The sequence below is a fragment of the Rhamphochromis longiceps genome, linkage group LG7 (genome assembly GCF_057381845.1).
Source record: "Rhamphochromis longiceps isolate RC_006_pf linkage group LG7, R_longiceps_female_GT1.1, whole genome shotgun sequence".
In the NCBI taxonomy this organism is placed as follows: domain Eukaryota; kingdom Metazoa; phylum Chordata; class Actinopteri; order Cichliformes; family Cichlidae; genus Rhamphochromis; species Rhamphochromis longiceps.
Window position 1 is genome coordinate 44,405,252 of NC_140563.1, and position 16,662 is coordinate 44,421,913.

The following is a 16,662-nucleotide window of genomic DNA, read 5'->3' on the forward strand; positions in this document are numbered from 1 at the left end:
CAGTCCAGCCCTGGGCACGACACGCAGTGAATTAATCTGAGAAGGTGCATTAAAAAATAAATGGCTGGGCCAGCGGTGCACATCGCACACATTAGTTGTGCCGCTTCTTAATGATGGTATTTTAGCTGACAACTCCAACTACCAGATTCAACTTGTAGTTGGCTAAAGATAACTTAGCCTACCGGTGAGAGGGACGTTGCTAGCTGGCACCTTTTCAAGCGATGTTGAAATTTCCACATTCCGACACTTCAAATGTGCTCGGCGCAGCAACAGCACTGTGGAAATACATGGATACATCCGTAGACTCAAGACAGAATTCACAATGTGTTTTCAGGACTTTCAGGTGTATGGACCACTGTTTTCTTTTCTGATCAAACCAGAAAGGCTTAATGAGCAGCTGGATTTGGCGCAATGAATAAATTTAATAGTTAAAGACATTCAAACATTTTCTGAACTTTTAAGTGCCCACTGACACTCTGTTTTACACAACAAAATAAAAAATGTTAACTCTTTACCCCTTGAAAGCCTTAGAGGAGCAGTTTCAGTAATGTTTCAGGGCTGTTAGTGAAGGTGGTCTCTGCTTATGCGGCTACCCTTGGAAAAAATGGTCATCGAACCACATCTTTATTATTTATATGGATTCTAGCAGAAGCATTTCACCACAAAGGTTTGATTTGTTTTTACAGCAAAAGCAGTACCTAAACTCTTTTTTTTTTTTTTTTAAGTTTTTCACTCGAGTTAACTCCTCCACATTGTTGTCTCCTGCTGCATCATCCTGACTTTTGTTGTTAACCTTTGTGGTTTAAAAAAAGAGAGACTTTGGTGTTTTCTTTTCTTTTCGCTCATACTTTGAAGCATGTGACACTTGTTTTCAGTCTCCTTTTCCTGGCTGCTGCATGTCTTAGCACTTATTGAAAAAAACATTTAAACTGATGAAATATCAAGTCTAATAATGCCAAGTGTTAGAGGCCACACCACTGTATTTTTAGTTAAACAAATCCCATCAGCATCACAGTTGTGAGACTGCTCTCCAGAACAGCAGCCACTTTGCTATAGCAGTGAAACTCATCGCATATTCCTCATATTCTTAGCAGTTCTGTTTGTGAGATGTCATTGAGGTTGCTGGCATTGGTCTATTTAATACTTTTTTATATGCTGTTCACTATTGAATGTAGTGAATGGAGCCCAGAGTTTTGCCCTGACAGCTGTGACCGGAGAGTACAGAACATAAACACACACAAGCATCAAGTATAATCGCTTGACAACAGCATCTGAGTGTTAGGAATTTGAAAACTTAAGCTGTGGTAAAATAAATATCAACAGCAGCACAGTTAATTATCAGATTCATGTGTTTCTGCTCTTTAACAGTACATAGCAGTAATCTTGTGTTAATAATGAGACAGTTGTGCTTTTGTTGTTGTTAAATGTCCATGCGTAGTCATTTGTGCCGTAAGTAATGTTTGTATGTCTCTCTTTCTTCTATAGGGCGTACTCCCTAGTTGACTCCAGTCAGGTGTCCACCTTCCTCATTTCCATTCTGCTCATTGTCTATGGCAGCTTCAGGTGAGTGTTAATAGCAAAAGGGGTTTTTAGTGTTTCTATTACAGTAGATGAGCAGTAAAATGTAGGTTGGGTTTTTTTTGGGTTTTTTTTTAATAAATTTTTTTGTTTGTGTTCAAGTCAGTAAAAATGCTCAAGTTCTAGTTTAATTGTTTGGATTAGCAAACAGCAAAATTACGACATCTCTCTAATTTATATTTTGTGATTAATCTGTATGGATATATTATCTTCTCCCATCCCAGTAATAACAGGTGTAATCTATCATTAAAACTGGACATAATTTAATTAATGATCAAAATGATGATAACATTTTCACAGTGTTTTACCAGTCAGCCCACAAAACAGTCCCTATGAATTTTCACGTAGTCTAAATTTGTCTCTATACTGGGTACCTGAGGGGCTTTACTGTTGACTGCGGCAGTCTTTATGTGACCAAAGCAATCAAAGGTTTTCAGTTAGCACTGTATAACCCTTTGTGACCAAATTTACCTAGTGACAACAAGCAACCTCCAGCAACTACTCACAACCACACAGGGAATATTAATGTTTCCCTAGAGAGCCGTGGTTGCCTGGGGGTGGGGGAATGGGCTCCTGTTAGACTTGTAACCAAGACCAGAGGGTATCAAGACCAAGACAAAGTCGAAACGAGACCGAGACAAAAAAGTCTTTAAACTGCAGCCAGATGCTGCTTCGTTTATGGGTGTCAGGCATATTTATGTGTTTTTGCGATGCACTTGCACACCCCTCCTCACCGCTGTCTACTGTCTCACTCACTTACTGAGAGGACAGACACAAGCTCCACTTGACTGTCGTGTCTCTCACCCTCTGTTTTCCACATAATGATATTATCCTATATCTTCGCATGTGATTGGCCACAATATGGAGGGATTGGACCATAGCTGAGCCACTGTGTGAGAGCTGAGCAGTGAAAGGAAATTGAGGAGCCGGCTCTCGCTCAATGGGAGTCGACTCTGATTCACTACAAAGCACTCTCTATGCACGGCTCTTAGAGCTGATGCTTTTGCGCATGACAGATTATCGAACGTTGCGTTGTGTGTCATGGATACTGTTGACTCCAAATCTCCCAACCACTATGTTGATCTGAGACAGCAAGACAGAGAGAGCGAGACCAAGACAAGACCGAGGGATCCGAGACCAAGACAAGACCAAGACCACGTAAAAGTGGTCTCGAGACATCCTACTCTAGCTCCTGTGTGCCCGGTGCCTTATTCACACTTCTAATTATATGATAGAAATCAATAAGTCACACTATAATCTGTGAACAATAAACAGTTTAACTCTAATAACTGCACATTTGCAAAGCTACACACATGCTGGGTAATATTTACTAGCTAGGTAACCTGACATCATTAACATCCGACATGGAGTCCATCATTGCATTACACAAAGAGACCAGGAATATGTCAAAAACATACAGCACTCGTCTACTGTCTGACTTTGTTCAATTTAAAAAAAGAAAAAAAAAATTGTGCTGAACTTTCACTGTGGTTGTGTCTCAGGCAGCTTCTTTACACAAAGTATCAGGAAACCAGCTAAGGCACAGAAACATGTTACTTGAGGCAATCGAGTGTTCTTCCTGATAACAGGATAGTTTGTGCCACATAAGTTTGTTTTAAAGTCTTAGTTCACAGCTCTGCTATGGAAATGCTAGCCTGACTTTTAACTTTTAAGGACTTTTTCCTTAAAATAGGGCATCACAGCTAACCAAAAACAACAGAGAACGCCTCTTATGGGAGTCTCTGTCTCTTTTTATGACCTTAAAATGTTTTATACACTTTGTGGTACTGAAAAAAGGTTGAAACACTAAACATTCATATAGCTGTGATTATACCATGAAACTGCCACTCAGCCATCACTCCAGCAAGCAGAGCAGCTTGCAAAGCATCAGACAAAATTTAGTTAGTTAATTATTATTAACTTATTGCACTCTGCTCATTCTAGTCTGAGGCGGCTGCTGTTGGGAGGCATGCCATTTGATTTTGCACAGTATAAATCTCTGGCAGCGATGACAAAAATAAATCAAAATGTAAAAAAATTCCAACTTGGCTAAGGTGAAATCTTAATTAGAAACAAAAAGTGATACAATTTTTTACGATAAAAAATGTCAGTTAAATATATGATATAGGAGACACACACAGTGATATTTGAGAAGTGAAACAAAGTTTATTGGATTTACAGAAGCAACCAATGATTTATACAGGAAAATAATGACTATTAAGGTTTTGTGTAGGAAGTGTTTGAAATGCGACTTGGTGGTAACTGATGTTCCCAAACTTTGGAATTTCCCACATTTTCATGTGTGTTTGAAAAGATGGTTTACATTAGCAAGTTTGACTTACTCATGCATCTCAGATCAGCTTGTTGCAGCTGTTGACGAGACTATCTAAAGAACCTCAGCCCAACCACAAACACAAGTGGCACCTTTAAGTAACTGATATCAGGATTTTTTATTTTTGGTTACTGTGTTGTTGGTCTTTAAAACTTTCGTTTTGTCTTTGAATCAAATCTGGTTTGAACTGTAGGATCCCAGCCTCTCTAGTGTGACAGTAATCTTGTACTTTATTAACATGAAAAGTGCCATAGATGTTAAAGAATGCAAAAAAGATGGTTAGAGAAGGCAACGAGTTTTCAAAGATATCCAGTGAGCATTTTTCTATCTGTGTAACAATAAATGGTATAAAGTCTGCTTATAATTGTTTAGATAAACATGCATCCATACGTAATTTCCACTGCTTCTCCACATTTTCAGTTTGCACCCTCTTCTGGTAGTATGGCTTATAGTACCAGAATGGAAAATTGGTATCAAAGTATGACTTAAAAAAGCTACTGTAGATAAGCATAATTAATTCAAAACATGCATCAAGTTTAAATTTGCTAATGTTTAAGGATTAAATTTTTTTGAACTCAAGGTTTCCAGTCACGGGATTTGTGAGTCAGGCATTCTGACTCAAAGAAAAGATGTGCTTTTTCAGGCACAAGCTTTACACTCTTCTGCCCACACTCTTTATTAGCAAGTCATCAGACTGGACCTGTGTATGCAGACTTGGCCTGCACAATATGAAGAAACTCAGTATTGATTATCTGTTTGACATGTGACAAAGAAATATTAAAATATGCATTTTTGGCAGTACAGGTCTCTTGTCTTTTTTGCTTTAATAGATACACAGCTTATGTAGAAACCAAATATTTAAAAAACAAAAAACAAAACCTATGCCTAGTAAATGAAGAAATAAAATTAAAAGCTTGCATGCTAAATGTGAGGGTCTTTTGCAAGGTGCTTATCATGCAAAAGACCCTGAAATTGAGCTGCTAGAGCATCCACAATGAGATCTGATTTGCAGAGATTGCGTTTTCACCTCCCTTCACCTCATACTAATGTACATGCTTTGAGGAGCTAATTGTGGAAGCCAGAATCACACATAGGTTTTCTTTCCCTTCCTTGTGCAGGTCATTAAACATGGATTGTGAGAACCAGGACAAGGATAAGGATGGAAACCCTTCAACAACGGGGTCATTCAATAACAACAATACAAACAACAGTAAGTATTACATACAGGGCAAAGTTGAACTGTGCATGCTAAACGTTTTCTTGGATTTTCAGGTAATAACTTATGAATGATTAAATTCTCTGCTCGTACCGTTGTTTTTAAAGTCATATATAATATCCATTTCTGTTTTGTGCATTTTAATCCATCTTACATTAATGTTTGAATTCCTTTTCAGGCATTCAGACTATAGACTCCACACAGGCCCTGTTTCTGCCCATAGGAGCCTCAGTGTCTCTGCTAGTCATGTTTTTCTTCTTCGACTCTGTACAGGTGGTCTTCACCATCTGCACTGCAGGTAACTACCAGTCTTGAACATACCACAAAAAATAAGCTGTGGAGTTATTATAAAGCTTTTATGTTAGTGTTGTGTAATTACGCACTGGGGAAACATCTTTACTGCATTGATTATTATAACTGAAGACATTAGCTGCCCCATTAAACTGACAGGAACCACTGGAACAAGCAGCGGAGGTGAACTGGGCTTTGGATTTAACTGCTGTGTTTTGTTCCTCTCCTCAGTTCTTGCAACAATTGCATTTGCATTCCTTTTGTTGCCAATGTGCCAGTATCTGACCAGACCCTGCTCCCCACAGAACAAGTAAGAAAATCATGTTTCATAGTCTTTCTGGCTCCTGCTCAATTGCTCTGTGGTGTTTTGCGTTTCTTCCACAAAGTATTCAAAAAGGTCTTTTACTACTGCTTATCAAATGTCCTTGTCCTCTCAGCTGTTCCTGGTGTGATGGAAATGCTTTGCATTAATTTCACAGAGTAGAACGGAAACTAGATGCAAAGCTCAATACCACTGGGAAATTTATTTTGAATGTTTGGAGGTAGTAAAAATTCAATAAATTCTCTTGCATTGCCTTGCTCCATATAATTTCCATTTAAAAGTTCAGCATAGTCTCTAGATTAAGACATCTAGAATAATCAACTCTTCTATTCCACCGGGGAGTTCACACAGAGTCACCAGGAGAGCTCATCTGCTCAATAAACTGACACGGAAAAAACTGCTTTAAATAAAAACGACTTTGTTTAAACATTCAAATCCCCATATCTAGTTTTCAGTAAATCTTTGTCTGCTTCTCTCACCCAAAACAATTCCATACCTACCCAGAATCCCTTTAGACTTAATAAAGTATGGTCATGATGGCAACGGCTTTCCACATGCCATTTGACAAAAATTCCTGACATCACCCTCCCATCAAAGCATCAGCTGAATGCCCCAGAGCAAGCCTGAACCACTGAGGCTCCACCCTACAACCCACACAATGTAATGGTTTCTCTGCCAGCGCCACACCCCAGGGAAAACTCCTAGCTGAAAGATGGACACCTGCATGCTATTTACCAAAATAACTACTGTTAACTTGATCTGTAAAGCAGTTTACAGGCTTACCTTCCACTCTCACTCATCCAAACATCAGTTGTCTCAAACATAAGTTCTTTGTACAGTAGTCGATATGCAGCAGATCCTCAGTTAAGAAATATATCCACCTGTAAAAGTTTTTGTGCACTGCATTTTACCCCAAAGTGCTCTGTGAGATTTAAGTGGGTCACTTCTGTGTCTTTTTGTCTCATTGCAGGATTTCGTTTGGTTGCTGTGGGCGCTTCACTCTGGCTGAGCTCCTGTCTTTCTCACTCTCTGTTATGCTGGTGCTCATCTGGGTGCTGACTGGACACTGGCTTCTCATGGACGGTACGTTGCTCTGCCTTAACTTTTGTATGAATGTTGCTTCAGTTCATACTACAAACAGAATGAGAATCCACAGATAAGAGCCGCAGCAATGAAATTTAAACACAAAGTAGTCAGGTTTCAGAAATGTAACTGCAATGTGTGATTTGGTGTTGTTTTAACATGCCCTGCTACACAGCATGCTAAAAGTAAGCATTTTAACATCTTCAGCTTGTAATGATTCATAGTTTTAAAAGAAGTACTTCTCCTAATGGTGGAAAAGTACATGCTAAATATTAGTCATTGGTTCTATATTTTACCCACATGACTAACCCATGAACTGGCATTCCAGTTCGCTGGACTTTGAAAAAGGTAATGACAGACTCCCAGCTCAATATAAAGGTATATGTTGGTATTCATCTTCAGTTATGCAGCCCTGAGAAAATCAATTTCAAGTAGGAAAATAATTTGAACAGCTTTATCGTGTTGATGTTTTCATTCATTTCTTTTGAAAATGTGAAATTATATGTTGTCCTCTCCTTTCAGCTTTAGCCATGGGCTTGTGCGTCGCCATGATAGCGTTTGTGCGACTTCCCAGTTTGAAGGTGTCTTGCCTGCTGCTGTCAGGACTGCTCATTTATGATGTTTTCTGGGTAAGAGATGCTCCCAACCCAAATTAAACCTGCAACACATACAAGCAGCTTCCATGAGACGCAGCAAACAGACTGCGATATATGAAGCACACATTCAAAGAGAAAATTTCTGTTTATAAACAAAAAACAAACAAACATGATGATTCACGATTATGAAAGGCTTTGTATTTATTCCTCAAACCTGCAGGCCGGTGTCTGTCATTGCTGATTAAGTGAGGCACTTTACATTGAACAGTATTGAGTTTGGGGGAGAACTTGATCGCATTGACTGCTGTGCAGAAATTAAATAAATCATGAAAAATTAAAAATTCATTTGGCAGAAAGCAAAACTGATCGAATTAACATGTTAAATGAATCATGAAGGTGATCTTGCTACAGAGGGTGCTAGTCCAGGAAACACTAGATCACTAATTCACTAAGACATTTAAGCATCTAAGTCTTGCTAGCATTTTATGGCAGACTTTTGGTATGTCTCTCTTCTTTGTTTAATATCCTCTAATTTTACAATGCTACACATCTTTCAACAGCCCCATGTCTGGTCAGTTAAACAGTTCTTCCATTTTGTAGGTAGTGTGTTGAGTACTGCTTAGAGCTGCTCAAAACAGAGGAAAAAAATATATTTTAAGACACAAAAAAATAGTTGTGTATCTGTGTTTACATGCACAAAAGGTTTACGTTTTGTGTCTATAAATAATAGAGCGATGTTTAGCTGTCTCTGCAGTAAGTTCATCTCGTGGATGGTCTTCAGCGCCACTGTCTTAGACCACTCGTTCTGCTCAGCAACCTAGATGAGCTACAGCATCACAGCAGCAGCCCTTTACCTGCTGTGGGTTCATGTTGTCCTCCAGCTCACAGCAGATCTCCAGAGCAGAACAACAACTTTAATAATGGCAGAGACTGTTTTAAAAGTGTGCCGTCATAACGCCACCCATTCATTTCTGAAGTCCTGATTGTGAAGCCTCAGGTTGAGCATTTCTGCTCTCTCGCTTCCTTAATTGTAAAAAACCCCCCACAAAAGTGACAAGGAAAGTCTGACTGTGAAGCCACATGCTCATTTTCTATTGACTTGTGATTCATACCACAGAAATTCCTCTATGTTGAAACAAGCCACGACGAAGATTTACATAACAGGCTTAATTTTCTTAATTATTTATTTTCGTGTTCAAAATTACCCGAAATGATTGACTGAGCCCTTCAGCTCAAGGAAGGTGTATACAGGCATAAAGTCAGAAAGCAGTTTTTTCCCTTAGACCTCTATAGGACCAGAAGTCTTTTTGAAATTATAGCCATCACTATCTAGTCGCCTTCAGATAGATTCCAGGATTAAGACACTTCCCACGTCTGCACTGGCTTCATTTTTCTGACCCGGTAGCTGCATCCATATTTTATATTAGACAGTTGTCTATCAAAGACATCTGCAGTTGTGGCTTCAGCAATGAGAAAAAGAGTCAAGACATATATACATAAAAATATATATATGTGTATGAAACTGGCAGTGATTTCTAAACAGACGATGCAGCACTTATTAAAATCTCTTGAATTAAAACTTATTAAACTACACCTCTGGTATGCAAAGACAGAACTTACAAACAAGTGTCTTATGATCGAAATACTTATGGACGTAGTTGTATACTTGGGTGACATTCGGTGTATATATAAGAAGAGAACCTGGCCAGTTTATTGGAGGACCACTATTAAAAATGTTTCAATCTGTCAGTATATGGCTTTAAATGAAAAGGAAGGGACAGAAAAAACAACCTTCATCCATGTTATGAAATCTGTTTGTTTCGTCTACCTGGAAGAAAAATATCGGTCAATATCTGAGATTGTGGCAGCACAGTGGCACGGTGATTAGCACTGTTGCTTCACAGCAAGAAGGTCATGAGTTCAATTCAACCACCTGTTCGAAGCCTCTCTGTGTGGAGTTTGCATGTTCTCCCCCTGTTTGCATGGGTTCTCTCCAGATACTCCGGCTTCCTCCCATAGTCTAAAGGTGAGGCTATTTAGGCAAACTGGTGAATCTAAATTGCCCATGTAAGTGTGACTGGTTGTCTGTCTCTATGTGTTAGCCCTGCAAAGAGCTGGTGACCTGTACCCCGCCTCTCGCCCTGTAGTAGCTGGGATAGGCTCCAGCCCCCAGTTCATGTTCAGGAAGAATTCAAAATTAACTTGATGACAGCCCTATGATTTTTTTTTTTTTTTTTTTTTTTACAAAATAAAATTTTTTGTTGATTTTATTTTGTAAAGCACTAAGGAATGGGTTAAATGTGCATGTCTGCTGTCCACTGATGAAGCCGTTTGCTTTTCCCAGAACAACCAGCATTTTGAAAAGTGCTTAAAAATGGTCAATTGTATTTTGCGCTAAGTACAGACATTTTTACACCAGTATTGAGTGTTACCCTAATTTAAAGCCAAGTCAGTTGCCTTTGAATTTGACAAATGCCATAAGCACCAGAATCGGAAAGCAGTACAGCAGCAGCTTTGCAAACAAACATGCCGCTTTCCTTCAGATTTATAGAAATTTTAAATTCACATGGGTAAAAGGGTAAGGAAAGCTGAGTGCCATATACATTTCATTTATGGCATTCAGTAGAATTTCCATTAAATACATCAAAGTGAGCACACGCTCTTGAAGAGTCTGCCCTGTCAGCTATGACTGAAGAGCACATAATGCAAACACACAGTAGTCAGACATAATCTCCTGAGACCGGTAGCTTTGTCTTTATTAAAGAGCTGTTATGAGTTGCTCTGTCAGAGTGAATTAAAAGTGCATAAATACTGATGGTGCCTCTTATCAAAACTTGGGCATTGACAAATTTATAAGCCGTCCCTGCTGTGGAATTTCCGTGTTACTTAATATCAAACTGGCTGCAGCCATCTTCTTTTAAGTGGGATTTTCTTGCTTTTCATGCCATAAACATTGTGTTTTGAGTTTTATGAGAAAAGTCGCAACAGTCACTTTGGGTTGTGGTGAAGCCTGATAAGTATTAACAGCCGGCTCTCTTTCTTTCCAGGTGTTTTTCTCAGCATACATCTTCAATAGTAATGTGATGGTCAAAGTAGCCACTCAGCCTGCTGAAAATCCCATAGATGTTCTGTCCAGGAAGCTCCATTTGGGGCCGGGGATGGGCCGTGACGTACCCCGCCTCTCCTTGCCCGGCAAACTCGTCTTTCCCAGGTAATGCTGCTCTCAATCATAAAGCAGTGCAGTGTGTGCTTGGTACACATTCATTTGGGATCACCGAGTCATTTGCTTGTGATCAGCCTCTGCGTGTGCATGATGTGTGACCTTTATTCAGTCACTGATGCTCACTTCATCACACCGCTCAGCTTTTTGACATTTAAGTTTGCTAAATGTTACCGACCCTTGAAAAGACATCTTTCAGGTCCCACGAGGTGAATCCTAAAGTATTGTTATCTCGCGGCTGTTGGTGTCGCCAACAAATTTACAACACCTTCAGGAAACAAAGGACAAACATTTTAACTACCTCTTAAGATCTGCCTCAAGATTAATGCTAAAGGGTACATCCTAATAGCTGAAACTGTCAGTGAATTAGTATACCAGTTTGTGGGGTTTGTTTGTTTGTTTGTTTTTGTCCCTTTGTCACAATGAGTATGTATTCTTTGTGTTGGATGACAACCTAAACATGAACTTAGACACCGTCAGACAAAACACGTGCTTGTGCTTCAGAAAGGTTTGATATGTTATGTTTTCCTCGTACTCTGCTTTGGAGTTATATTGATTAAGTGAGAAAACAGCTGTTAATGTTTTATTTCCTGCCATAGAATGAGTTGCAAACATGACCTTGCTGATTCTCTATACCTCCATTAAAGGATTGAATTGCATGAATCGAGTCCCTGGATCAATATTAGTTTGATGTTTTCCCTTTTCCTTTTTATTTTTTATTTATTTATTTATTTATTTATTTATTTTCAGAATTGCATATTTTTCAGGATATGATGTGAAATTTTTTGCCCCGTCTTGCAATGGTAAACAGTCCTTACAAATGGAAACTTGGAAACCGAATCTAAACCCAGATTTGGACCAATGCCAGAGGTTAATCATCTCCAGCTATAATTTTGTTGCATGATCCTGCTAGCAAACTAAACCAATCACATATTCTATCTTACTCTGCATAACTTTCTTTACTGAGGTAAAATCAAGTGAAGCTCAAGCCTCAGACTGCATTAAGTGCTCCATTTTGGACAGTTTTTTGACTCTTGTATTATGTCAGAGAGGAGATATACTTAATATGGTCCATGGTCTCCAGCGCAGCAGGTCAGAAGAAACTAGGCTTAAAGGTAGAGGAGCCACAAGTGCCTTCCAGGTGTAGGTTGAATTATAAGTTAAATAAAGATTATTATTATTATTATTATTATTATTATTATTATTATTATTATTATTATTATTATTATTATTATTATTATTATTATAAATAATAGCTGGTAATAAGCAGTTCTAGGGCCCCTTTAAAAATGAGTGTGTTAGTAGCACTAACAGAGCTGCAGTTAACATAATACAGCTGAAGCTGACACCTAAAGCTGTCAGTTCCTTTTCTGTTTCAGTGATCGTAGTAACCACAGTGCGGCTACCATGGTGACTGACTTTTGGCCTGATATTTGCTCAGGACCTTGTGTTGGCTTTAGCCAAGTAGTGATGAAATGGAAATAAAAGACACAGGAATTGATTTGCCATCATTTCTTCTTTTTTGCTCTTTGCTCCTGCGCAGTTCCACAGGAAGTCACTTCTCGATGCTGGGAATAGGAGACATCGTGATGCCAGGGCTGCTGTTATGCTTTGTCCTGCGTTATGATAACTACAAGAAGCAAGCGACCGGGGAAGTCCCAGGGCCCGGTAACATGTCTGGACGCATGCAGCGCGTCTCCTATTTCCACTGCACTCTCATCGGATACTTTGTAGGTAAGCAATCAATGAAGGGATGGATAAGGTCAAGGTTATATTGTCTCAGTGTTAGGCAGTGGTGAATTTTTGTTTTTTTTAAGCTGTGACCTTTCAAAATGTTTTGTCTTAAGTATTTGTGACATTTCTGACATGTTGTTGATGTTTCCTCAGGACTGCTGACTGCCACCGTGGCCTCCAGGATCCATCGTGCTGCACAGCCCGCTCTGCTCTACCTGGTGCCCTTCACCCTGCTGCCTCTGCTCACCATGGCCTACCTGAAGGTATAATAACAGCCATGGACTGTGGCAAAAATCTAGCTGTTGCAGTTCTGATTTAGAAATAACAAAAGAAAGAAAGAAAGACTACGTGTGGGGGGAAAAAAATAAGCTCTTTGCTTTGTGCTGCTTTTAGAGAAGTGTGAATCTAATTGTTAAGTGAAACTATAAACTGCACTCAATTTCTATAAATGGTAACATTTTCTTCGAAAGTGCTAAAGGCTTGCCCATGTTGTTTAATAAACTGGTTACTGGGACTTTAAACTAAGGAAAATCAGAAGACAGTGATAAAATGTCAGCATGCTTTTTCAACGCACATTCATCTGACTTCAACAAGAAACTCATACTTGTGTATTTAAAGGTTCAGTCAGGGTTTATTTAACAGAAAAAACTCGTCATACTCGTGTGTGTGTGTGTGTGTGTGTGTGTGTGTGTGTGTGTGTGTGTGTGTGTGTGTGTGTGTGTGTGTGTGTGTGTGTGTGTGTGTGTGTGTGTGTGTGTTCCAACAAACTAATGCATACTCTTAAACTTAAAATTAGTCCATTTAAAAAAAAAAAAGAAAAACAACAACAGCATAGAAGCAGGCGCCACTTTGTGGAAGCCACCATGTTGGCCTGCCATCTTGAATAATACAGTGTTTGAGATGGACATCGCCATCCTGCCGATAGTCTTTTAGGTATGTTGACCTAACCCTGCAAAAACGGCAGCGCTTACTGACAGAAAGGTTCAGGATACGCTCGATAACTCACCTCAGTATCACTTTCATGAGACAGAAGTGAGCTTCACTGAGTCGTTGCCTCGTATCAGACTACTTTCACAAAGTTTTACAGCCTCCTCCTACATAGAGGTGGACACCTGGCATATTGACACCTGAGGTAAACAGAGGGATGAACAGCAGCGAGAGTTGTTTGTCCTACAGGGGCCACCGTAGCTTACGCAGTTGAATTGGGAGGGGTAAGAAAACAGAATTCGGTTGACTGCTGTCTGCAATCTACTGACATTTGAGTGATTCGCTTAAAGACTCGTAACTTGTGTTTGTCTTGGTGTTTGTGGCCCACAGGGGGATTTGCGGCGCATGTGGTCTGAGCCTTTCCACACTAAGTCTAGCAGCTCTCGCTTCCTAGAGGTATGATACAACTTGGGACAAGCGACCAGCACGGAGAAGTTCTTTTTTTTTTTTTTTTTTTTTTTTTGTTGTTGTTGTTGGGGGTTTTTTTTCTCCCTTAATTCGAGGGAAGGAGAGAGGGCACACTCACAGTGAGGCCATGTTGTCATCACTCGTTCATGCTTTCCACCAATCTTCTGAGAAAACCCTCCGAAGGGACACCAGTGTGTGGATCACAACGCCCCGACACAACTCATCTTTGGTCCCTATATCCTCCCTGTTTCATCTCTGCTTCCTCTCTGCTGTTTATTTCCTCTTCACTACAGCACATCCTGCCCATGCTGTTTTTGTTCTGCCCCCCCCCTCCTTTTTCACACGTGTATAGTTGGTCTCATTTGCCACTTCCCTCACATGGCCTCGTCTCATTCGTCAGGCCTCTTCTCTGTCTGCAGTTTCCTCCTTTTTCTACGTCTTTAATTTCCTCTGCATCTCTTTGTCTATGACTCAGATGAACTCGAGGGCAAGGCCTCCCCTCCCCCCTTTTTGTGGACTTGCAGTTGTGAGACATAGCAGGGGTTTATATATATTTTTTTAGCATTGTCGTGGTCATTATTATTAATATTGTTGTTATTATTATTATTATTATGGAACAACTGAAAAAAAATGGAGTTGAGGTGGAGTATTGCAGCGGCACAGGAGAATGCCCACGAGCAGCGACACCGTAAAGGAGAAGAGTCTTCCCCTTCCATCCGTCTGCCCTCGTTCACCTTAGCTTTCTCCCATCTGTTCCACCATCGCTCCATAATGGCTTCTCCTCGGCGCTCATGCTCTCCTCTGACACTCCCCGCGAGCTCCTCCTCTCTGTTCATCTGCTGTCCTCATTCCCCACCCTCACAGATAACTATGTATTTTATTTAGAAAAGTTTTATTCTTGGCATATACAGAAATGATGCATTATAAATTGTTAAGCTGCCTCCTCCCCCCAGCATCGGCGGGTGGGGGGCGCTTCTATTTGTATATATGTGTACACATGTATTTGCAGTATCTTGAGTTTGTATTTGTGTTTGGGAGCATGTTGAACAGGGTGGGAAACTGACGCCAGCCAACAGCCGAATTTTTGGTGAATTTTGACTGCCAGCTGCGTCGACAAGCAAGCGTCCATCTATTGGAGACAGTTTTCTAAATGTTTGTCGACTTGTCCAATAGAATCAACAGATGGATTTTTGTGTGTGTGTGTGTGTGTGTGTGTGTGTGTGTGTGTGTGTGTGTGTGTGCGTGCGTGTGTGCGCGCGTGGTTTAAAAAACAAAACAAACAAAAAAACAATTTCCTTTGTTACTGATCAATTGCAAAGTTAGTTTCCTGTTCTAGTGTGTGTGTGTGTGTGTGTGTGTGTGTGTGTGTGAGAGAGAGCAGAACAAATGAGTGAATGGTTGTTTTACATGGGTTTTAATTTGAAATCACGAACACTGAAGTTTAGAAACAGCGACAATAGTCAGGTTTGCATTGAGCTGGATGTTCAATCAAAACTTGCATGAACTTTTACACAGAACTCACCAGAGGTCATTTTTTCTTCGGACAGGTGGAAATGTAAAAAGTGTTGTTTTTTGTTTGTTTCAAATAAATGAATGTTGAAGTAACTTGAAGGTATGCTATGTTACTTTTATCCTGAAACTACATGTTTCAGTGATTTTGCACATCCCAAATTTGCACCTTTTATATATGACCTTGAAAATACACTTCTTTCCAGAATACACAAGTCTTTTTGTGTTTTGGCAAAAAAAAAAAGGAGGAAAGGAAAAATCAACAACAAACCACAAAAAGAACAAATCAAACGAAACATCTGATCTGAACTCTGTAAATGTCAGTGTTTGACCTCAGTCGATGAAAACCTGACTATTGTGAGAGTTTGAAATCGAAGCCTGCTGCAGAGGAGGGTCATTGGATATGAAGGCTTACTGAGATTAAAGTAGCTACAGATTAAAGGTTTTGTGGATGGATGGTGAATGTGTATGCGTGTGTGTTTGGACCTGTTTGAATCCATTGAGCTGAGTCATGAATCAGTCACACCATTCAGAAATCAGTGAAATAATTGAGGTTGAAGCTAACCCACAGGATGTTTTTACTGTCACCATTAACTGATGTTTTTTTTGTTTTGTTTTTTCTTTTTCTTTTGGTCTTTCCACTGTTTTGTGGTGCTTGTCAGTTAATATCTAATGTATACTGGAAAGTGTGTGATTGAAGATGTCTGGATGCATTTTGCTGGCTTTTTGGGTTTGGGGTGGTGTTTTGTTTTGTGTTTTCTTTTTATTCTTTTTTTTTTTTTTTTTTTTTTTTTTTTTTACTTTTTTATGCTACCTGGCCGTGCATGTTAAGTGTACAGTGTATCATTTCTCAGACTGCATTAAACAGGGCTACTGCAGTGCTGAGCTCTGCTGGCCAACACGGAGACATTGGACCTATGAACTCCTGTCAGTGGGTAGTACAAAGGCTGCAGGTCAGAAGGACTTTGATTGGTCAGCTCTGACTGAAAGTTTTGACCTGAGTACTGTCTGCTTCGGGATTTCTGGCAGTTTGCTCATTGCAGTCGTCATAACTGACATCATGGATCTACACCCCCCCCCCCCTTTCACCTCTTCATGGACAAGGCAGAAAATATATAGATTTATATACACATATACATACCCGTGTGTGTGTGTGTGTGTGTGTATGTATATGTGAATATATGCATAACTAATGATCTTGGGGGGTTTTTTGTTTTGTTTTTTTTATTGAAATTTGTTTTCTTTTTAGCCCCTCTGTATTTTTAGTTTAGTGCTTTAGGTTTTTTCTTTTTCTTTGTTTTTTTTCTTTCCATCTCTCTTCCCCTCCAGCAGAGCACACGAGCTCTGTCGGTTGAGTTGATATTACGGCTGAATGGATTCTGTATA

At 39.7% G+C, this 16,662-nt stretch overlaps 1 protein-coding gene across 1 annotated transcript in view; it reads left to right on the forward strand.

Annotated features, from left to right (window-relative positions):
• sppl3 (signal peptide peptidase 3) overlaps positions 1–14,375 on the forward strand; it is a 39,852-nt gene extending 25,477 nt beyond the window's left edge. The window contains exons 2-11 of the mRNA XM_085413795.1: positions 1,486–1,563; positions 5,029–5,120; positions 5,305–5,424; positions 5,649–5,727; positions 6,710–6,822; positions 7,345–7,451; positions 10,466–10,629; positions 12,182–12,372; positions 12,526–12,635; positions 13,690–14,375. Of these exons, the coding sequence (XP_085269921.1) occupies positions 1,486–1,563; positions 5,029–5,120; positions 5,305–5,424; positions 5,649–5,727; positions 6,710–6,822; positions 7,345–7,451; positions 10,466–10,629; positions 12,182–12,372; positions 12,526–12,635; positions 13,690–13,761 (1,126 nt within the window). The 3' untranslated portion in view covers positions 13,762–14,375. The remainder of the gene's footprint in view (positions 1–1,485; positions 1,564–5,028; positions 5,121–5,304; positions 5,425–5,648; positions 5,728–6,709; positions 6,823–7,344; positions 7,452–10,465; positions 10,630–12,181; positions 12,373–12,525; positions 12,636–13,689) is intronic.
• Positions 14,376–16,662: the final 2,287 nt, after the last annotated feature.